The sequence below is a fragment of the Xenopus tropicalis genome, chromosome 7 (genome assembly GCF_000004195.4).
Source record: "Xenopus tropicalis strain Nigerian chromosome 7, UCB_Xtro_10.0, whole genome shotgun sequence".
In the NCBI taxonomy this organism is placed as follows: domain Eukaryota; kingdom Metazoa; phylum Chordata; class Amphibia; order Anura; family Pipidae; genus Xenopus; species Xenopus tropicalis.
In genome coordinates, this window is record NC_030683.2 from 108,313,177 (window position 1) to 108,329,921 (window position 16,745).

The window sequence follows — 16,745 nt, forward strand, 5'->3', positions numbered from 1 at the left end:
GTCTAGGAGAATGAGAACCGAGTAGCGTCCTTTGGCCTTGGCAGTCTGGAGATCATTTGCCACTCTACATAAGGCCCTCTCAGTGGAGTGCGCAGGCCGAAAACCAGACTGCATAGGGTCCAGCAGATTATGGGTGCGGTAGTTAGAAAGGCAGGATGGGTCCAGTGTAGCCTTTTTAAGAATGGGTTTGACACATGCTTGTTTGAAGAGAGAGGGAAAAGTACCAGAAGCCAGAGAGGAATTGAATATGTGGGTAAGAGCTGGAATGCACCTACAATGTGAATTTCAGACCCCTCCATGATTTCTAAGTGGGAGAACTTGCAACTTATGTTCCTCACTGTATAAGAGTATCACCTTGCCTAGCTGATACTATTTAAAATTATAATTATGTCTGCTTGTTTTAAAGACGCACTAAAGGCAAAATATTTTTTATCATATTCAAAGTTTTTGGAAAATGTAACATTTTAATTATTATTATCTATGTGCAGGCATGTAACTATAGAGGAAGCTTCAAAAAAAATCCACCCTACCCAGCCAGGTTTTACACAGAAAATGGGAAGAAGCCTTCTCCCCACCCATTGATATGCGTGTGGAGGAGGTTGTGTGGCAAGCAACTGGAACCGGGCTGTGCTCGCCAGGCCCCTCCAAAGATTTTCTTTGCAGGGGGCCGGTGACAGCTTGTTACACCATTGTTTATGTGCTTTAGTTTTTGAGTTATGATGATGCAGAATTTCATTTACATCTGCCATCTTACTCTAGTCCATACCTCTCAACATTTGAAAAATGTAAAGAGGGACAAAAAGAAATGCTGCGTGTAGCGATTTTTTTTTACCATGCCCAGGTTATTTAAAGTTTGAAGACATTTCTGGGGGTTTTGGAGAAGAGAAGACTTGTCTAGCTTATTAGTTACAATTGTATCTCAGTGCAGTTGTTGAGTATTCTGGGCTCTGCCAATCGGCAGTCGCCCGATATCAGCAGCTTCCTGCGATATCGGTCGACTCGCAGACATGCCATACACGCACCGAATATCGGGGTTTCGTACGATAGTATCGGTGCGTGTATGGCCAGCTTTAGCCTCACCGGTGTAATCTCTTGTGTAGAACAATCTGTGTCCTTTCAATTATGAGCCACAAGTCCAGTTAAAATTCTCAATGCAATTGCCTCTAATTCTCATTAAATTGAATATGCACCTGCACACATTTTGATGCATCTGCCACAATTGCATTGTTGGGCAAAACATGGTATATTATTAAACGAGTATACCGTATTTACTTGTATTAACTTACCAGTATATAGGAGGACCCAGGTGCATAACCAGATCAAAAAGCTGCAAGAATGCCTGTCTTTCTGTAAATAATTCTTTTGATTGTACCAAAATCCCCATGTACTAGAGCAGCCCTTTAGAAAAGACGATGTGGAGACAAACAATATGGATTATTTTCCTGTACATTAATGAAGCATTAACTTGGTCTTTGGAGTTTTATTATAGCTCCTCAACTTGTATCTGTGCTTCCTTCTCATAAGTGTGACAAGTTGTCTGTTACTTTATAAGTCAGTGTGAATACACAAACCTGTTGAAATTCAGCAAAAAGATGTTATTAATGGTTTAGTCCTAACGTTGATGTTTGCTTTGGTAAAAAACCATTGTCAAATATAAGTACTGTTTCTAGCTTGTGATTTAACACCATCTATCACATTTCTGAAATCAGCAGAATCCATTACAATCAAATGTGGTGATGTTTACGAAGGTGTGCATTTTGATTCACTAAAGAAATATATAGTCTTATTTTTACCACCTTGTAACAGGTTTAATCCATTGCTGCCAATAGGACTGAGGAGAAACAAAGAGATGTAAAAAGTGTTGTTATTCATCAAGCTTTGTTATTTTTTAAGGTGTGTATTGTGAGTAAGGAACACCAATGATGAACAAACATAAAGTTTGTAATTTCTCTAACTTAGATTTTTAAATCTACCAAAACTTTCCATCTTACATAAAGCACCTGATTGCAATTCTGTTTTCAATGTCTCTGCTCTCTACTTCTTGTTGCAAGATGATCTTGCCTTTTTTAAAAAATTTTACATTTTTGTGTTTTTTATAGAAGTTGCCTCTGAAGTGTAGAATATATATATATATATATAATCTATAAAAAGGACCAGCACACCGAATCACATCAATATCTTCTTTTTATTCACCGTGCAAGCAACGTTTCGGTCCCTCCTGGGACCTTTATCAAGGACAATGTGCAAGTGAAAAACACAAACTTGATTTAAAAAAAAACAAACAAACTCCAGTGACATCACAATTTGCATAAACTCATTATCCAATACCATCACAGTGCAGGTCATATAATGTTAACCAGCCAATTTTCCCAAAGTTTTGATATATAAAATATAGTCAGTGTGATTATAGTTCGAAATATAGTTATAGTAAATATATTTTATATATCAACACTTTAGGTAAATTGACTGGTTAACATTATATGAACTGCACTGTAATTGTATTGGATAACGAGTTTATGCAAATTGTGATGTCACTGGAGTTTTAAAAGTATGCAGCGTTATACAGCTTTTACATAGCATTTTACAAATGGTATGTTGTATTCTAGTTAAACTTTCTTACAGAGCTGGATAAATTTGCTTTGTGTTTTGATAATTGTTTTGGTCATCGACATTAGTATATTGGATGTTGGCATTTACAAATGGCATTACAACTATTCTGCCTGACTGAATGTAATTCGGCCACAAGTGAAAAACAGATTGCCACATACTCTGTTAATCCATTGCTCCCAACCGTCCCGATTTTCGCGGGACAGTCCCTCTTTTGACAGCTCTGCCTGCAGTCCCGGATTCTTACTGAAAAGTCCCTCATTTCCCTTTTATCTCCTGCACTGAAGATAAAAAAGATACAAATTTAATAAAAAATTTAGCTTTTGGCAGAGAGCCCAGAAATCTTAATGAGCGTCACATGCACTTAGATACATTGTTTCTCACATTTAATTAAATAAGTAAAAGCTACTACAAAAGCTGGCAGAGAGCCCAGAAAGTTAACAAGCCCCACCTGCACTACAATTGTAACTAATAAGCTAAACAGGTCTCTTGGGGGAACTGAGATTTGAAGCTTAAAGGGCAATTTCGTCTTTTGCAGCAAAACTGTAATAACACATAAAACAAGACCCCAAAACCCCCAGAAATGTGTTCAAACTTTAAATAACCTGCCAAATTTAGTCAAATGGGAGTGGTATTTAGGGGGTGTGTTTGTAAAAATGGACATGGTCAAAAAAGTTTTGCCACGCTACGCGCAGCATTTTTTTTTCCCCCTCTTTCCATTTTCAGAATGTTGGGAGGTATGGTAATCTAATGCCACACCAAGCATTTGCTTCACAGGCACATTACTGGCCAGATTTGGACTCAAATGTGTGCATTATTGAATGGAAAAAAAAGCAAGTGCTGGTGGTGATGGGTAGTTCTCTGCTGTGCCAATAGCCTTACAGCTGTCCATTTCTCTTGTTATTTTAATTTGTTTTTCCAAAAATGTTCTAATTTTTTCTTCTCTGTTGTTATTTTCAAATCCCTCTTTCCTGCTGCTGTCTCTAACCCTTCGTCTCACTAATTACAAACTTTGAATTTATATTAGTTTTTTTTTCTACTGACTCCCCAAGAGATTTATGAATGGGTGAATAAATGGGTACAGAAAAATCGGTTCATAAAAATGGTACGGGCACATTAATTCTATGCAAATGTAATGGAACAACATTTTTAATATTTGATAATTCATTCCAGGTATGATTATAAAACGCATTATCATAGTTAATGAATTGTAGATTGAGTAAGAAATAATTCACTTGGCATGAATTAACCGTTATTAAATATTATAAATGTATATTGCAACTAATGACTATTTTTTTATCTTGTAATTTAGGTCCACTTACCCCTCCAACTCTGAGAGTGAATGTGTCTACCACTAATGGCAATGCTTATCCAGTTAATGACACCATCGTGTCCCTCCATTGTGACGCTGGGGGCCAGAATGTGGTTAATTACACTTTTTACCAAAATGGAGTGACTGCCTGCTCCCAGCCCTATGTGACCTGTGACAAAGACTTCCTGTACTTCCAGCCAATCACGATGAGTGACACCGGGACATACACCTGTAAAATAGAGAACCCTATCAGCAGTAACACCAGCCAGCCGCTCAGTCTAACAGTCATAGGTATGTTGGTGTGCAGTGCAGGGGAGACTAGATCTCTCTGTGAATATGAAATGGTAATAGTAGAAGTAGTGGAAGTTGCTGTATTCTGTAATATGTCTCTAATGACTGAGGTTGTTTTTGATATAGCATTATATTTATGTTATGTAACCATTATGATGTTCTCTGGTTGGCAGAACGTGTATCTGGGGTGGTACTGAACAGTAATGCATCTTCTTGGCCGCTGTGGGCAGGGAAGGCTTCAGTGAGACTCACATGTTCAGCTCTTGGCACTAATGTCACCTTCTCCTGGCACCTGGATGGGGCACCATTACCCACAAACCCCAGGTATCACTTAATGAATTCCAACTCCAGCCTCATTATCAGCCCTGTGGAGAGAACAGACAATGGATCCTTTACCTGCACTGCCTCTAACAGTGTGAATAGTGAGACCAGCAGCCCCCTGACTCTCAGCCTTGGCTGTAAGTATAGTGAAATCTGCTACCTTGAATTCTAGACAATATTGTGGCATGCACTACACTTCTCTTCAGTACTCCCATTATGTTGGTTTGGGATGTCCAGGTATTATGTATCTTTAATTACAGTTGTGGGCGTAGCACGGGAAGCTTGTTGTATGGCCTGCCGTGACTAGTGAAGGTGTTTAGATAAATGAGGCCACTCACAGGATAGCCAGAAAGACCACATGGACACATTGCTTGATGAGATACAAATTAATAATTTTTATTTAATCTTCCTAAACTAATTGGTTTACTAAAATATTACCAATGATTAAATGTAGGCTAAGTCAAATAAGCATCACCCGGTGTTTTTAAACTCACCTTAAAGGGGAACTATCACAAAAAAATGTAATATAAACTTTGTCTAATGCAAATATAATACTTAAATATAATCAATTAGAAAATATGTACTGTTTATAATCAAGTTACTCTTTACTATCGCTCCCTCAGCAATCTGTCCCTATTTATGCAGAAGTCGGGGTCAGATTTTGATTGACAGGTAGGGGGGCAGGGGGGATCCCTTTTTCTAGCAGATGTGTTATAGCTAACTCAAATAACTGACTCCAGCACAAAATACTGACTTTGGCACAAAATTCTACATGTAGAGAAACAGGATTTGTGTCAGCCAGTTATTTTGAAAGAGTGCGATCTAATACCTCTTCTAGGCAAAGGGTGCAACCTCCTAAAAGTATGTATTAGACCTCTCAATGAAAACCTGACTCCACCTACTGCATGAAGAGAAAATGAAGGGAGACCGATGCTGAGAGGGGGACAGTGAAGAGTAACTTGAAAATTTCAGAAACAGGAAAGAATTGTTAATTTAATATATTTTCTTCTTTATTCAGATGAAGCTTATATTGCATTTTCGTGATAGATCCCCTTTAACCCATGTCTCTTTCTTCTCACAGGGTCTCCTGATAAAGACATTCTGTGTGAGGCAAACCCAACAGGTCAGAATGTGACTCTACTCTGTTCCTGGGAAGGAGGGAATCCTTCTGCTAATGTGACCCTGGAATTTAAGAACATTAACGAGACACGGCATGACACTGTATCTAAGACTGTATTAAAAACTAATGTCATTACTAATGATTCACTGTCCTGCAGGGGCTCTCAGTATGAGCAGCAGTCCTGTAAGCTGTTATTAGGTAAGCGACAGATTTGTCCGCATCCATTAATTGCAAATAAATGATTGTCTCTTGCATCTACTTAGTAATCAAACTGTTTGTTGGATATTGCTTGGGTGGGCCAGTCAGGTGAGATCAGATCAAAAAGTGAAGGAATGGTGAACTTACCCTTTCTTTTTAGATGTTTAATTTGAATATGTCCAGAGGGATCCATACTGGGTATTCTATATCAAAAACCTATATACTCATTTAACTTTGCATAGCACCTTTATTCTGAGTGCATACAAATTTACCAGTTCAATCCATTTCCCACTGCCCCCCTGGTGTTTTTTTTTTTTTACATATGTAATTTCTAGAATAATTATTGTAGAAAACAAATCACCATGACCAGAAAAATATGTAACCAGAAAAATATATATTTGTCTAACTTGATACTTTTTCTTAAATATATACAAAAATTAAAGCTAATAACAATAATTAACTTTACAAACCCCATTTGCAATGGTAAATTACCACTAAAGGTTATTTCTGGAATGAGTTTGCAGTTTGGCAGGTTTTCAGCTACAGTACCAACATTTATTATGAGATCATCAGCTTTATGATGGTCCAAACTGCATTCCCATTCCAGAAATAACCTTTAGGGGTAATTTACCATTGCAAATGGGATTTGTAAAGTTAATTATTGTTGTTAGCTTTTATTTTTGTATATATTTAAGAAAAAGTAAAAAGTATCAAGTTAGATAAATATACATTTGTCTGGTTATATATTTGCTTTCTGGTTCTCTGTATTCCTACCATTCACAGTTGGTGCTCTGTTTTCTACAATAATTATTCTAGAAATTATAGGACCATACATGTGTTTATATTTTGTTTATCAAATAAGTTACAAGGGGGCTTATACCTAATATATTAATTGAAAGCTAAAATATTTTGTTTACGGTTGGCTCTTGGTACTTGCAATCAAGTTATGTTTGTCCCTTATTATTACTATTTTCCCCAAAACACACATTCATCATATGTAGCATGCTACACAAAAAATATAGGCCGTGCCCACTTTCCACCACTTCCCATTTAAGCTACAACCACTCACGGTCATAGCCACATATTATCTTAAAAATGTACTTTGCTTTGTGCATATTCCTCAAAGAAGGTGAATTGCTCTATTTTTCTATTATGGTTCTCATATAGTACCTGGGCAGAAAATGTTAAAAAATCTACTTTGAAACAGTGCACCTCCTTTACTTCCTGCTGGATGCACTACATGGGTCTTTTTATGATAAAGAGGTGGGGGGTGAGTTCGTCAGGGATCTTTATCTGTGGGGGCCAAAGTCCTAAAACTGGGCCTATTCCTGGGAAATGGGGACTAATGGGAACCTTACTATGATAGTTCCCCTTTAATTGTGAAAAGGATGTAACTTACAAAGAATTTAAGGAGTGCAGATGAGTAATTATATTTTCTGTTATGTATTCCCATTAGCTCGTCCAATAGCAGACGTGCCCAATCCTGATACTAGTGTGGAGGAGGGAAAAAGTGCAACCATGACAGTCAATTTAATTTCAAATAAAAGAAGAGCTGATTCACCCCAGATCCTCCCTACAACGTTTACATGGATCAATCCTCATAATCAAACTCTTAGTAATGGAGACACTTATAAAATAAACTCTAGTGATTACTCGTCTGAATTGGTAATATTTTCACCAAAGGTGAATGACAGTGGAACTTATCAGTGTGCAGCTGAAAATTTTATGGGAAAGTCTACATTCGTCTTTACATTGAGAGTCCAACAAGGTGAGGTCTGAAAATATACAGAGAAACTGGGAAGTCAACTATATATAGAAAAGAAATGCAAAATCGTCAAATTGAATAATGAACTTCAAACTATCAGATAGGACAAAATAAAAATTACATATTAAATACAGAAACATTAAAATGAAGATTGATTCTAGTGCACAAATGTAAGGTAAGTAATGCAGTAGCATGAGCAGCACAACTGGAGAGGATGGAAAGAAAGGTCTCAATGGGTTATGGCTCATTCTGTTATTAAGTGTCATGTCTAATGTGTGACCCATTTGGGAAATGGGTCATGGGTCTGTCTTCCATACTCTTTTGCTCTGTCTATAATAATATCACTATGCTAGCAATTAGGTGGGAACTCAGAGGAGAGAATTATATAACGAGTACCTATACTTACTAATGGAATTTACCAACAACATGGGTATGTTTAGTAAGGAAGTTCCTACTAAATGCCAAATAAACAAGTACAGGCATATGTTCTTGTTTTGTATTCTGAGATAGATGTGTATATGTGTGTACTTATATTTCTAGGTAACCTTTGGATCTCAGTATACTGAATACCTTGACTGAAGAATGCTGGATGAAAAATGATACTTTGATACATCAATATTACTATTTACATATGCTATTGAAATGGTTTTATTATCTTAGTCTTCAAGTATCAACATGATTAAATAGATATCAGTTACCCTGTACCAGATTAACTTATAAGATGTATCTGTTTCAAAGTGCTATTTGTTGATCGAGATATGCAATAGTTATTTTCAAATCTACATTACTGGTATTTACTTGGGCTCTTCATGTACACAGGTGGGCCAAGTTTTGAAATTTAAAGGTAAATGTAAGGCATATAATAGCCCTGTGAAAAAAGGAATCAAATACAAGAAGCAAGTGATGAGTGATTCAGGAAAATAAAACACAATAAGAAGTGAAAAAGACATCCAGCAAGAGATGAGCACAGTCCAGATTTCAGCTTGGCATTAGGGTGAATCTTCAGTTCTCATTCGAACCATGTGAACCCATAATTTCACAAGACTTTAAAGCAATGGTGCAGTTAATTTGTATCAATTTTTTACTATATTGTTTAATCAAGTGCAAATATTATGGTTTTAGGGAATTTTTACATTCAACTTTTGTCATAAAATTCGTGGTTTACATTTGAACATTAAATAGTTACTGTTTCCCTTCCAATCATGAAGGTCCCCCAAGTCCGCCACCCAAGCCACCCAATCCACTAAGTGCTGGTGCAATTGCTGGAATCGTGATCGGATCACTTGCTGGAGTGGCTCTCATTGGCACCGCTGTGTTCTTTATCGTGAAATCTACAAAAAGTATGTTCTATTGTAAATCTGTTTTGTGCACGCCTGTAGATGTCTAGGTGGATATTATCGTCAGTTTCATAGTATAAAATTTAAGAACAGCATTAAGAACAGCATGAGCACCTAATTTTGGGTCCCAGTCTAGAGGTTAACAATCACCACTGTAGGGTTTTTTTCTGAAAACTGAATGGATAAAGTAGGGTGGGAAAATGCAAGCAAACTACCTTATGATTCTGTTATTTAGCCAATGGGGTATGTAGGCAGATATTTTGCATTATGGGCATGGTCATCTAGCGAGTTGAGCGTGCTGAGGAAATAGGCTGTGAAGATTTTATACCTTATCCACAATGGACATATAACATTGCAAAATACATACTTTCAATATTGTTCTCCAGTTGAAGCAGCTCAGATCTAGAGGTGGTACTTAGTACAGTAGTCATCACAGTCAGCCAGTGAACGTTGAGTGCTTAGCATATATTAAAGTGTCAGCATTAGGCCAAACTCCAGAGCATTATATCAAGAAACCTAAGTGTTTTTCTTGAGCTCCACAACTGTGTGAATATCCAGGCATTAGTTAGAGACTGTGGTTGTATCTAACACATAAATATACTGTATGCCTTTATGAATACAAATAAATATGCATAACAATATGTACATAAGAAATGTGCAAGCGACAGCCTCCCAAAATTAACTGAATTGCAACTTTCAGTATCATTTGACAGGTGTGGATGGAGGCAACCACACATAATGTTGTGTGGGGTTTAGAGATATTAGTCCTTACAAATGTTGTGTCACTTCAGCCACAACTGGAGGCAAGGCCCTTTACACGGGCTACTGCAGTTGCATTTCCTGCAGTCAGTTGCACGTTAAGCACAATTCATTAAAGATACTTGTGTCAAAAAATCATGGTGATTATGCTCGAAATTGCACTTTGCTCACTGCACTTGTGGTTGTAAATAACCTTTACAATCTTTTGTAAAGTCAGTTGAGGCTTGGTGCAACATGCCATGCTTAGAAAATGTGACATTTTTCTGCTTTACTTTTCATTATTACGTAAAGTTGACTGACTTTAATTAGATGTGCAACAACATAATTTATGATCATACACATATAAGGACATTGTGAAAAATGCACAGTGGCCTGTAATTTGAGGGATTATGACCAGAACCCTAATTTAGAACAAGTAGCAAGTAGTGAAGAAATTTGGGGCATAACTACCTTGATAAAGAAACTCCTTGTCACTATGCTATAACTATTCTTCATAGAAAAAGACTCCCAATTTCTTTCAAACAAGGCACCTAGATAGTTCCTTACATAGTTAGGGAGAGGATTCCCATCAATTGTTTAATGTAAAAAGCTAGGGGTAGATCAATGACATCTCTTGGGAGCGTTATCTTCTTAGCTCCACACAGAGAAGTTCAAACATGGATTTGTGAAAGAGGTTGCTGTTGGTGAAACCACAATTTTTGCTGCATGACTGTACCAAGTGAAAAAGTTCACTGATCCCTAGTAGTGATGAGCGAAATGTTTCACCAGGCATGGATTTGCAGCGAATTTCCACATTGGCGAATTGTTTTGCTAAACTTCCATGAAACTTTGCAGCAGAAAAATTTGTCGCGCAGAAATTTTTTTTGTCGCGCGTCAAAATGGGCGCAGTCGCATAAAAAAAGATGCGTCAAAAAATGCGGGCAACAAAAAAATAGACGCGGGCGACAAAAAGTAGAAGCGCCGACGAAAAAATTGCTCGACAAATTTTCTTGCCCTTTTGTGAATTTTATGGCGAAGCGAAACGAGACAGATCCGCTCATCACTAATCCCTAGTAGCAAGCAACTAATCCCTTAAACCCTTGCCAGAAGTACCCCTGTCAAGTACAAGAAAATAGGCAGTGTTGTGTCTTTGTCTAATGCAGATACCTAAATCATGCTGTATCAACATCACTTTTCTTGATACTGGTTCATTTACTCCATTCATGGTAGCATTTAAGAAATTTGTTACTTGCTACGGAGTGCCATTTTCACAATGCCTTTAGATAAGTGTGACCATAAATGATTTGCCAGTGTTTCTTTTGGGGAGGAGATACATTTAACTGGTCCAGGTCTGTGTGCTGTTGTTGTAGTCATCCTAGTATTGCATAAAGTCTTTTTCACTTTTCTCTATCCTCTTCCTTTTTCATTTGTGCCCTGTTGCCTGTCTGCATCTTGAAGAAAAACATAGGAACAGGAGTTCAGGGTAAGTGTTATTTGTATACAAATAGACTGATACTAAAGCTCTACAGTATACTGTATGATTTAGTAATTTGCCCTGTTTTTCCTAATAAAACGTAAAACAATTGTGTTGGCTTCACACTCTTTACATTCAGTAATAACTGTACTTTCTAGAAAGATGTTGTTAAAATCAAGCATGAAAATACTTGGGGCACATGTACAAAGTGATTTTGAGAAAAAGTGGATTTTTTTTACTTGTAGATATCTTAGAAATTTACAAATGGGTTTTTGCCAGTATTTGATTTTTCTGTCATTGTTTCTTGAAAATTTTAGTTTTTCTGAAATTTTCCCTGAAAAATTTGAGTTTTGTTCCATGATTTGTGATTTCTTAATGTTAATATAGTTACATAGTTACATAGGGTTGAAAAAAGACCAGAGTCCATCAAGTTCAACCCATCCAAGTAAACCCAGCACACCTAACCCACACCTACCAATCTATACACTCACATACATACACTATATATACAACCACTAGTACTAACTGTAGATATTAGTATCACAATAGCCTTGGATATTCTGATTGTTCAAGAACTCATCCAGGCCCCTCTTAAAGGCATTAACAGAATCTGCCATTACAACATCACTAGGAAGGGCATTCCCCAACCTCACTGCCCTCACCATGATAAACCCCCTACGCTGCAACCCCAACCCGGACAGTCTAACCTCATAGTTTAACCCTTCCATCCCCTTTACCAGTTTAGTTGCAGTCTCTGCACTCTCTCCAGCTCATTAATATCCTTCTTAAGGACTGGAGCCCAAAACTGCACTGCATACTCAAGGTGAGGCCTTACCAGGGACCTATAAAGGGGCAAAATTATGTTCTCATCCCTTGAGTCAATGCCCTTTTTTATACAAGACAGCACTTTATTTGCTTTAGTAGCCACAGAATGACACTGCCTGGAATTTGTTATCTACAAAACCCCCTAGATCCTTCTCCATTAAGGATACCCCCAACACACTACCATTCAGTAGATAGTTTGCGTTTATATTATTTCTACCAAAATGCATAACTTTGCACTTATCAACATTGAACCTCATTTTCCAGTTTGCTGCCCAGTTTTCCAATTTGGTCCAATCGCTCTGCAAAGAGGCAGCATCCTGCATGGAACTTATAGTTTTGCACAATTTTGTGTCATCAGCAAAAATAGAAACAGTACTGTCTATGCCCACCTCCAGGTCATTAATAAACAAGTTAAAAAGCAAAGGACCAAGGACTGACCCCTGCGGTACTCCACTAACCACACTGGCCCAATTAGAAAATGTTCCATTTACCACCACTCTCTGTAATCTATCCTTCAGCCAGTTCTCTATCCAATTACAAATATTATGTTCTGGGCCAATATTCCTTAATTTGATCATTAACCTTCTGTGAGGTACTGTATCAAACGCTTTAGCAAAGTCCAAGTAGATGACATCAACTATTCCAGCATCAAGGTTCCTACTCACCTCCTCATAAAAGGCGACTAAATTAGTCTGGCAAGATCTGTTACGCATAAAACCATGCTGGCACAAACTAATAGTATTGTGAACTGCAATGTATTCAAGTACCCTATCCCTTATTAGTTGCAGTTTTGCAACCATAGCTCTAACTCCCCCATGATAATAAGGTTCCCACCTCTTCTTGCTTCATTTTTTTACTATTCACATAATTAAAAAATAATTTTGGATTCTTTTTACTCCTAGCTGCAATATCCCTTTCCATCTCTATTTTAGCTTGCCTGATAGCCTTTTTGCATGCTTTATTTGCTTCCTTGTACCTGATGAAAGTCCCTGCTGTCCCAGCTAACTTGAATGCTTTACAAACACGTTTTTTCTTACCAACCTCGACACTAACTCTTTTATTCAGCCATAAAGGTTTTGCTTTGCGATGCCTCTCCTTGCTTACAAGGGGAATATACTGTTGTGCATACTTGCAAAGCAATGTTTTAAAGATGTTCCATTTTCCTTCTGTGTCTAACCCCATGAAAAGCCTTTCCCAGTTGACACATTGCAGAGATGCCCTTATACTGGCAAAGTCTGCACGTCTAAAATCGAGTGTTTTAATTACTCCCTTATAGCGCTGTCTCTGCAGCATTATCTCAAAGGAGACCATGTTGTGATCACTGTTCCCCAAATGCTCACCCACACAAATGTTAGAGATGAGTTCATTATTATTAGAAATCACCAGGTCCAAAATAGCGTCATTCCTAGTAGGTTCTTGAACCACCTGAAATAAAAAGTTGTCGTTTAGCATATTTACAATCCTTCTAGCTTTTTCTGACTTAGCCACCCCATTACTCCAGTCAATGTCCGGATAATTAAAGTCCCCCATAATAACAACTTGACCCAGTTGTGAAGCCTCCTCCATGTGCAACAATAGCTGGGCCTCATCCCTCTCATCTATACGGGGTGGTTTATAGCGTACACCAATGATCATTTTCTTTGTGACCTTCAGCCCTACTGAAATTTCTACCCAAAGAGATTCAACGTTTTCATTACGTTTTTATTACATGGCCTTAAATCTGACTTTACATAAAGACAAACCCCTCCACCCTTTTTAATCTCTCTGTCCCTCCTAAAAAGTGTATAACCATTTAAATTCATGACCCAGTCACATTTTTCATCCCACCAGGTCTCAGTGATACCTATTAAATCATAATTTTCAATACATGCAATAGCTTGCAGCTCCCCTAATTTACCCGACAAGCTACGCGCATTTGCCAGCATGCAGCGGAGATTACTACTTCTCCCTCTGATGTTTACATTAGCTAACGGAGAGTTAGAGCTAAGGCAAATATTAGACTGTTTTCCTTGTAACGGAAGCTCCTTGTCTGATAAACTAAATGCCCACCTCACTCCTCCCCCAGAACCCTTTGCTAGTCCCACTGCCCCATCTACACTAGCTTTACTATAGAACTCTAGCTCACCCACCCCCCCCTTGTCTAGTTTAAACACTCCTCCAGCCTCTTAACCATTCTCTCCCCTAGCACAGCAGACCCCCTTCCATTGAGGTGCAATCCGTCACGGCTGTATAGATTGTACCCCAAAACAAAGTCAGCCCAGTGCTCAAGGAACCCAAACCCCTCCTTTCTACACCAAGACTTTAGCCACGCATTTAGCTCCCTAAGCTCCCGCTGTCTCCCTAAACTTGCACGTGGCACCGGCAAAATTTCCGAAAAAATGACATTGGAGGACCTTTCCTTAATCTTAGAGCCTAGATCCCTGAACTCACTCTTTAAGGTCCCCCACCTACCGTTCATTTTGTCGTTAGTACCGATATGTACCAAGACAGCCGGGTCATGCCCAGCCCCTCCCAATAATTTGTCAACCCGATCAACCACATGCCGAACCCTGGCACCAGGAAGTGAAACTTAAAAATATTATTGTTTCCAAGAATGAGTGCCAATGCTTTTAAAATGGCTGTTGGAGAAATTCCTGTTTGTGAAAAATAAAGAGAATTCATGGAAAAAAATTCAGGATTTTAGAATGTAAACTTGAAACGATTCAAGCATTATTGTGACATTTTATAAATACAATAATGAACAGGTTTAATTCAAATTTATACCATGTCGAGTTTATACGACTCAAGGCCAGGAAACAAATTTTAATGAATTCTTGAAAATCTTGAATAATATATCCCCTCTAAAACTCTCTCATGCAAAATGGCAACCATCCCTTAGCTTTCTAGGCATATTGAATGTCAATGAGATAACTAATATAAGTTATATGGGGATTGTTGCTCAAATTCTCACATGTTCCTGAATTATAAACTCCAGAATACTTTAGCATATATTACCTAGTATGGTTAGAGCTGTACAGGGTCGGACTGGGGCTGAAGGGTCCACCGGGGCTCCCACCCCAGGGGCCCTGCAGGTGCCCCTGCTGGCCACGTCCCCTAACCTCCCCCCCTGCAGGGGCCCCCCTAACCCCCCTCACAGGGTCCCCTACCCGACGTCCTCCCCCGAGCGCTTAAATTGAACACGTCAGGGGAGGAGGGGTCAGGTAGGGGGAGCACCGGCAAGGGTCGGGTCTAGGCCCAGTCTGACTCTGGAGCTGTAGTCAAAAGTATATAACATTCAAAATAGTCCTCCCACATAATCTGCCTCCATGTTCTTTGTTCATGCAACTGGAATTGGAAGCATCGAGCACAGTTTTACCGTGTAACTATGTCCTCCCTTCTTATATTTAAATCCAGTGTAATACCATGAAGCCAAAATTTCATAGTAATCTCCCTATGTAAGATGAGAGCAAGATCACTGGCAGTGCTGGCAAATCAGCATTATTATTGGTTAATTCTCTTGCATCTTTAAGATTAAATTTTAGAAATCCAGTCAATCCCAAGATATAATTTGGGATAGCAAGTGTTCTAGCTATAGCTACATAGATGGAAAGGCCAGTATATTTCCCAATACCAAACATAATCTAGCTGCATTAATAATTCTTCATCTATAAACTTCCATTGAAGTTAATTTGATTTGCTTTTACCCTTGCAGAAATGCCCAGATGACGATGTCAGGTAAGACATTAAAATACACACATTTTGGCCACAAACTGTGATATATATGTATTTTTTTTTTAATAAACAAAAGACACTTGCAACCTGCATAATATACAGTATCTTTAAGATATACAGGTATGGGATCCCTTATCAAGGAAACCCATTATGCAGAAAGCTCCAAATTACGGAAAGCCCGTCTCCCATAGCTCCATTTTAATCAAATAATATAAAATTTTAAAACTGATTTCCCCTTTCTCTGTAATAAAACAGTACCTTGTAACTGATCCCAACTAAGATATAAATAATCCTTATTGGATGCAAAACAATCCTATTGGGTTTAATTAATGTTTTATTGATTTTTTTAGTAGACTTAAGATATGGAGATCCAAATTATGGAAAGACCCCTTATCCGGAATACCTTTGGTCCTGAGCATTCTGGATAACGGGTCCTATACCTGTACAACAGTTACAAGTGAAGTATATCCTTATACTACCCAAGAGCCCTGAATAACCTGTGAATATATAGCCCTATAAATGGTGCCTAGTGATGTAATTAGTTATAATGTGTAACCAGTGTTCTGGTAGATATACTGTATATATGTTCATGTAAATTGTTATGATATGTAATGAAAGATGTATTTTTATTTATAACAGGGGTAGCAGACAAGAACCAAGAGAATGAGGTAAGGGACTGGCTTGTTACTTTGTGATAATAATATTGGCATATTTGAGATCAGAAATGCACAACTAATGCAGGATTCATAACATTTTGTGGATTACTATCCCTTAAAGGAATGGTTCACTTTTAAGTTAACTTTCAGTATGTTATAGAATGGCCAATTCTAAGCAACTCTTCCATTGGTCGTCATTATTTGTTTGCTATAGTTTTTTCCAACTCTTTGCAGTTTTTAAATGGGGGTCACTGACCTCGGCAGAGAAAAAACTATTGCTCTGTGAGGCTACAGTTTTATTGTTATTGTAACTTTTTGTAACTTTCTTTTCTATTCAGACCAACCCCTATTCATATATCAGTTTCTCATCTAAACCACTGGGTAGCTTGA

The 16,745-nt window shown here is 38.0% G+C and overlaps 1 protein-coding gene across 1 annotated transcript in view; it reads left to right on the top strand.

Annotated features, from left to right (window-relative positions):
* LOC101733369 (carcinoembryonic antigen-related cell adhesion molecule 5-like) overlaps positions 1-16,745 on the top strand; it is a 33,298-nt gene that overhangs the window by 15,306 nt on the left and 1,247 nt on the right. Inside the window, exons 2-9 of the mRNA XM_031906538.1 lie at positions 3,920-4,210; positions 4,384-4,668; positions 5,613-5,849; positions 7,306-7,617; positions 8,823-8,954; positions 11,148-11,172; positions 15,680-15,702; positions 16,339-16,367. Coding sequence (XP_031762398.1) covers positions 3,920-4,210; positions 4,384-4,668; positions 5,613-5,849; positions 7,306-7,617; positions 8,823-8,954; positions 11,148-11,172; positions 15,680-15,702; positions 16,339-16,367 — 1,334 coding nt within the window. The remainder of the gene's footprint in view (positions 1-3,919; positions 4,211-4,383; positions 4,669-5,612; positions 5,850-7,305; positions 7,618-8,822; positions 8,955-11,147; positions 11,173-15,679; positions 15,703-16,338; positions 16,368-16,745) is intronic.